The sequence below is a fragment of the Otolemur garnettii genome, unplaced genomic scaffold (genome assembly GCF_000181295.1).
Source record: "Otolemur garnettii isolate 467f Iridium unplaced genomic scaffold, OtoGar3 scaffold00087, whole genome shotgun sequence".
In the NCBI taxonomy this organism is placed as follows: domain Eukaryota; kingdom Metazoa; phylum Chordata; class Mammalia; order Primates; family Galagidae; genus Otolemur; species Otolemur garnettii.
Window position 1 is genome coordinate 1,440,619 of NW_003852482.1, and position 6,713 is coordinate 1,447,331.

A 6,713-nucleotide genomic window follows, 5' to 3' on the forward strand; every position below is an offset into this window, starting at 1 on the left:
TGCATACCCCATTCCCAGACTCGGGGCTCCTGACCCCAGTCCTGAGTGCTTGTGTACCCCATCCCCAGACTTGGGGCTCCTGACCCCAGTCCTGAATGCCTGTGTACCCCAGCCCCAGATTCAGAGCTCCTGACCCCGGTCCTGAGTCCCTGTGTACCCCAGCCCCAGACTCAGGGCTTTGATCCCAGTCCTGAGTCCCTGTGTACCCCATTCCCAGACTCAGGGCTCCTGACCTTGGTCTTGAGTCCCTGTGTACCCCATCCCCAGACTCGGAGCTCCTGACCCTGGCCCTGAGTGCATGCACACCCCATCCCCAGACTCAGAGCTCCTGACCCTGGACCTGAGTACCTGTGCACCCCAGCACCTGTGCACCAGCCCTGAATGCATGTGTACCCCATCCCCAGACTCAGAACTCCTGACCCCGTACCTGAGTACCTGTGCACCCCATCCTCAGATTTGGAGCTCTTGACTCAGGCCCTGAGCACCTGTGTGCCCTGTCCCTGGGGGCTGGCTGGGGTCTGCCCTCTCAGGTCTATTTCAGTGGTGTGCTCTCTCATTAAGCTCAGGGGCTCAGTGGGGAACCCTGGTGGGAGGGTCCCCAGTGCAGCAGCAGCAACAACACACTCTCTGCCCAGGTTACAAACACCCATCCTAGGTCTGCTCCTATGACCCAGGCTTCACCCCAATCATGGGATACTTGTGTCCCCTGGGGCTGGGGATGTAGCCATTGGGCCTGTGGGCTCTGCTGGCAGCACTGACAGAGGAGATGAAATCATCGGGTCTGTGTGGCCCCTGCTGCCTGGCTGTGACCAGAGGCCCCTGCCAGGGAGGCTGTGCTGGGGTTGGAGCGGCACGGAGCAGCACGGAGAGGATGCCTGCTCTCCGTGCACACAGTCACACGGTCCCTGGGTCTAGGACAGGACGTCTGTCTCCAGTGAGGTGCAGGATCCTGGGATGGGGAGGGGACACATCCTCCCCGCCTGTTCCCATGGCCCTGTCTGGCTCTCTGACCTGGCCAGATATCACCAGCTCTAGAACCGGTTGTGAATGGGGGAGGATGGTGCCTGTGGGGGCCTTTGGCTTTGTTCCCTGTGGTCACAGGGTGTGTGGGGACAGGCCAGAGTCTGGGTGGGTCCTCAGGGGCTGGAAACTGCAGAGCAGAGAGGGATATAAAGGCTCAGTGGGGCCGGGCAGGCATCCAGCCGTGAGGATGGTGAGGACGACACTGCTCCTGCTATGCCTCCCCCTGAGCCTCTCCTGGACCCAGGAGTCTACCCCCAGGCCCGTGCCACTAAGGACCCACAGCATGGCCAGGGTGGGGCTGGCGGCTGGGACCCTAGGAGGGGTGGGGTGGCTCTGTGTACCTGTCCTCCAGGGTGGGCTGGGCACAGGGGAGGCCGTGAGCACCAAGCTGCCCCAGGGCCCACCCACTGCAGCCATTGCCCTCAGGTTTCGGGATACTGGTACTCTATTTCCATGGCCTCGGATGATCTGAAGCGGATTAAAGAAAATGGGGACCTACGAGTCTTTGTACGGCACATCGAACACTTGAGGAACGGGAGCCTTAAATTCGATTTCCGCTTCATGCAAGTGTCACCCATTTAGCTGGAATTGGGGTGCTTGGGGGTGGGGGACAGAAGACCACCAGGCAGGGTGGCAGGAGAAGGCACCAGGCCCCACAGAGAGTGGGGGACTTGGGTCAGCCTAACACTGTGTGTTGAAGGTTGGGGGACGAGGATGTCGGGTGGGCTGTGCAGGGCCTGGCCAGAGAAGCCAGGCTGCAGAATGGGGCCAGGTGTTGGGCATATGTGTCCCAGAACGGGATGCTTCTTCCCTCCAAAGCCCTGGGGGTGGGAGCTCTGTTCCTGGCATCATCCACGCTGGCTTGCAGGATACAGGGGGATTGCGTGGCCGTGACCGTGGTCTGTGAGAAGATGAAGGGCGATGGGGAGTACTCCATTGTTTGTAAGTGGGGGCAGAGCTGCCCTGCCTGCCAATTCCTTCTCCAGGGCCTGGGCCGTGTTCTGGTTAGGGCCACTGGAGGGGATTTTGACACTTGACTCCAAATTGAGAGGACTCAGCATCATTCCAATCCTGGAGCCTCCAACCCAAGCCAGGGAGAGGCAGGTGCTGTGCTGTGCTCAGAGGGGAGGGCACCCCAAGGGATAGCAGGGTCAGTGGACAGGGCCCTGATGTGCTGCTGCCAACAGCCCTGTGTGGGGCGTCCACCTGAGGGGACACCTCAGCCCTGTGTGGGGCGTCCACCTGAGGGGACATCTCAGCCCTGTGTGGGGCGTCCACCTGAAGGAACACCTCAGCCCTGTGTGGGGCGTCCACCTGAGGGGACATCTCAGGCCTGGGTGGGGCATCCACCTGAGGGGACACCTCAGCCCTGTGTGGGGGTGTCCACCTGAAGGGACACCTCAGGCCTGTGTGGGGCGTCCACCTGAGGGGACATCTCAGGCCTGTGTGGGGCGTCCACCTGAGGGGACACCTCAGGCCTGTGTGGGGCATCCACCTGAGGGGACATCTCAGCCCTGTGTGGGGCGTCCACCTGAGGGGACACCTCAAGCCTGGGTAGGGTGTCCATCTGAGAGGGACCTCGGGCTCAGCCTTCCCCCCAGAAGGGCTGCTGGACCTGGCATCTTCACCTGCAACCACAGGGGCACCTGCACAGAGCTGGGGGCGGGGTGGCTGTGATGGAGGCTGGCCTCGCTGAGCCATGTCTCCACACAGATAATGGGAAGAACAAGGTCACAGTTCTGGAGACCGACTTCTGGCTGTACATCACCTTCCACCTGCAGAACCTCAGGAATGGGACCAAGACCCAAGTGCTGGCTCTCTATGGTACCTCCCCAGGCCCCCGGAGACCCTCCTCCTCTAGAGCTAGGCATGACCCAGGTGGGAGTCTTACCATGGCCCTGGGTTGGGGAGGTGGTCCCCACTGGCTAGCTCCACCCACAGACATGTGAGGGTGGGGCCTTCACCCTGCTGCAGAAGCCTCTCCCTGGTGGGGAGTGCCCCCAGCCACAGTGCCACCTAAGTCACCTCCACAAGGCTCTCTGGACATAGTCCTAAATCTCTTCCCAGGACGGATTCCCCAGCTGAACCCTTCCTACCTGGACAGATTTAAAATGATCTGCAAAACATACGGACTCAGTTCAGAAAATATCATTGACATGACCAACCAAGGTGGGAGCAGCTGTAAGAAGGACACACTCTGGCTAGGTCCTGCCCTGCCTAGAGGGCCTGGGGGCTGGGCGTGGGGGATCCCCAGGCCCCATCTGAGAGCCTCTTTGTCTCCCTAGGTTACTGTCCCTTCAAGCGGTAGAGGAGCCACCCTATGCCTCCTGGTGCGTGAGCTTCCCCTCAGGATGAAGGCAGGGGGACAGGGACAGCTTGGGGTGAATGCCACAGGCCCAGGGTCCTGGCCAGGATGGACACTGGTACCCACCCCTCAGACATCTGCCAGGTTTTCGTGCAGAAGTAACAGCACAGAGATAATATGCAAATATCCCTGGTGCCAGGCTGTGCCAGCCTATGGCAGGCTGTGACCAGGATATGGTGGGCTGTGACCAGGGTGTGCCAGGATGTGCCGGGCTGTACTAGAATGTGGCAGGCTGTGGTGGGCTGTGCCAGGCTGTGCCAAGGTGTGTTGGGCTGTGCTCGGCTGTCCCAGGGTGTGCCAGGGCCTTGTGGGGAATGGGGCCCAAGGCTCCCAGTCCTGCAGCAAACTGTCCCATGCTAGGACTCAGGACAGCTTGATTGATCATTCTCACAGCTGTGGAACCCATGAGTCTGAAATCCCAATGTCCAGGGCCTCACTTCCCTTCCCTGAAGGGAGGGTCCTCCTGCCTCTCTGGCTGCTGGTGGTTGCATCACTCCAGCTCCATCCTGTCTCAACATGACCTCTTCCCTCTCCCTACTCTGTCTCCTCTTCTAGGGACAGCTGACACTGGATTTAGGGCCCCCCAAAGTCATCAAGGATGAACTCATCTCGGGACACTTAACTTATCACATGTGCAAAGACAGAAGGCCACACTCATAGGCCCCAGGCATTAGGATGTGAACATGTCTGTTTGGGAATGCTGTTCAGTCCCCACTGGCCCCTCCTATGAGCCACCACTTCCTCCTGGGACACAGACGTTAGGCCCATAAAAGATGCCCTGGAAGCCTCCATCCCTCCTGGAGACTGCACCTCCCTCTGAGAAGCAGGGCCCTCCAAGGTGCCTGTGCAGGAGGCTCTGAGGTCTGAGGAGACACCCACAAGGGGTGCCCATGGCCACAGAGACTCTGTGTCCCCCAGGGATGTCATACAGTGGCATAGTAGGTTGAAGGGAGGTGCCAGTCAACCCACGGTTATGTTGTGGGTTAACAGTGAGCGTTGGGCATTTGTCAGAGAAACGTGCGTCCACACATGCCCCTAAAGAAATGTGCACAGCAGCTCTATTCACAGCCCTAGGACCTCAGGAAGCCCAGCATCCCTCCACGGCAACCAGCCACACACAGTGAGGACACAGGATGGGGCTCATGCAAGATGGGCCTTGTGCGGGATGAGAAGTTTCCACCCCGCCCACCCCTGCTCTGTGCTAGGGTCCCCAAAGCCACAACACTGCAGAAGAGGGAGATGGAGGCGGCTCCCAGAGGCTGGGGTGGAATGTTCCGGAAGGCATGGCGACTGTGGGGATGGACATATGTGCTCCCACGTCCTTCCTTCACCCTTCAGTGCACGTGACTTGGGAAAATGTGCTAGGGTAGGTGCAGTCCAGCTGCTGCCCTCTGGGAGGTGGGATCAGGGTCACTACTATTTCTCATAACTGCACGTGAACTTAACAGTTCTTTCAAAATAAAGTTGAAATGAAAATGTGTATGTCCCACAGCACCCCCACGCTTAGGGAACAGCCAGCCCCACCCCACAGCCTGCCCGCAAGTTTGCGACAATGGGACACGCACTGAGCGCCTGGCTGGGGTCTTGGGGCTGGCAGAAGTGGCCTCCAACCCAGCTCTGGGTGACCTCTGCAAGGGCCGCCCTGTGGCCCATGCTCCAGGGAGCTCATTTCAGGACACTTATCACACCTGCAAAGACACAAGGCTACACTGACAGGTCCCAGGGCGCTCACTGAGCTGTGCCATGCTTAGGATGGGGGTTCAGCCCTGAAGGTTGTAGGGACAAGGGGCCTGGCAGAGCAGTAGGGCCCCTCCCAGTGCACCCCAGGCCCAGAGGGAGCAATGCAGTGGCACGGTGGGGACAGGGTCACCAGGCAGCCTGTATCCACAAGCTTCCTGCTCTCTTCCAGCCTTTGGTCCAGACTACTGAGCAGAGGCAGGGAACATGCGGAGGGGTGGTGTCTGCCCAGAGGGCACTGGGAGGGGCCACCCTCAGCTGGGAGACGTCTAGATGTGGATCTGAGCAGAAGCCCCCACTGCTGGGAGCAGGTGCAGAGAGGAATTGGCGAGCCCAGAGCTGGCGTCCCCAGCCCCATCCTGTCCCATCTGGTGCAAAGCATCCCAGGGTCTTCCAGGTGGACTAGAGAGCCAGGGCCCACAGGTGATGGGGCTCCAGGGTTGAGAGGGAAGCCTTGAGGGAACCACTGGGAGACCACGTAGATTTTGCCAGCCTCAGTTAAGACCAAAGCTAGGGGATGACTTGGAAAAGTGAAGGTGAGTCTGACACCATCAGAACCAGACTGATCTCTACCCCCTCCAGTGCCAGTGTAGCACCCATAGGAGGGCTCCTCCTAAGCTTCACTGCTTACTCCCGGGGATTAGAATTGATTTGTTTTCAGTGAAAGGCATGTTGATAACCCCCAAGAGCAAGGACCACTACCTCACCTGCCTGGGGATGACCCGGGGTGTGGAGCAGCCCTGGTCCCTCCTTGGCCAAGTCCAAGGGTTGAGCTGGCACTAGGCCAGGCTGTTGCCGTAAGGGTCTTACGGAAAAACAGTGTTGTGAAGAATAAGCACACTTATTGAAATTGTGTTTTAAATAAAGGTGACCATCTGCTCGCTCAGGCAAAATGGCCAGCTTTCTTTATTTGCTGTTGGTTTATATAGGCAATCTTGTGCATGTGCACTATACAGCAATGACCTCATTAATCCATTTAAACATCTTATGACCACCCACCCTGTAAGTAGCTCTTCCCTGGTAATCTGATAATCCACCCAACATACACCTTTAAGCATAACCCTTTCAACATAACCCGGTTTAAGATAACTTAATGAAGAACATGTTGTCAGTTATTACTTTCTTTGTTCTTATCTGATGAAGCCTGAGGCTTCAGGGGAAAGAGACAATTTGAATGTCGTTCTACTGACCATGCCATTTGGAAGCAGTTACTTCGAATCTTTAAGCAAAGCATAGAGAAACTTCTTGGGCATACAGGAATTTGTGTGCAAACCTCTGCTCCCATGTAGGCCTTAAGTCGGGGCGGGGGGGTGTTGCTGGAGCCTTTTATAAGGAATTCTCAGGCTGGACTTCTCAAAAGCCTTTCATGAGCCCAGGTTTCCATCTTAATTCCTTAATGCAGTCTGGAAATGCTATTCCAGCCAAAGCCTTGGTCATGTTAGGCCTACAACTAACCTGGCCACAGTTTCTTACAAGTATGCCTGCACAAAGTCTTCTCACTGCTCTCTCTCAAATGGTGTTTTTGGCCAGAGGCATATGGGCGTTTAGCCTATACCAGCCACTACAGTGGGTCCCTGAGGTCAGACCC

The 6,713-nt window shown here is 57.8% G+C and overlaps 1 protein-coding gene across 1 annotated transcript; it reads left to right on the forward strand.

The window, feature by feature from the left end:
- The first annotated feature begins 1,306 nt into the window (after positions 1-1,306).
- On the forward strand, positions 1,307-3,331 carry LCN9 (lipocalin 9). The gene is made up of 6 exons (XM_012808193.2): positions 1,307-1,315; positions 1,450-1,586; positions 1,892-1,965; positions 2,737-2,847; positions 3,091-3,192; positions 3,309-3,331. Exons 1-6 carry the CDS (start codon positions 1,307-1,309, stop codon positions 3,329-3,331), a joined length of 456 nt encoding a protein of 151 aa, XP_012663647.2.
- The last annotated feature ends 3,382 nt before the right edge of the window (positions 3,332-6,713 follow it).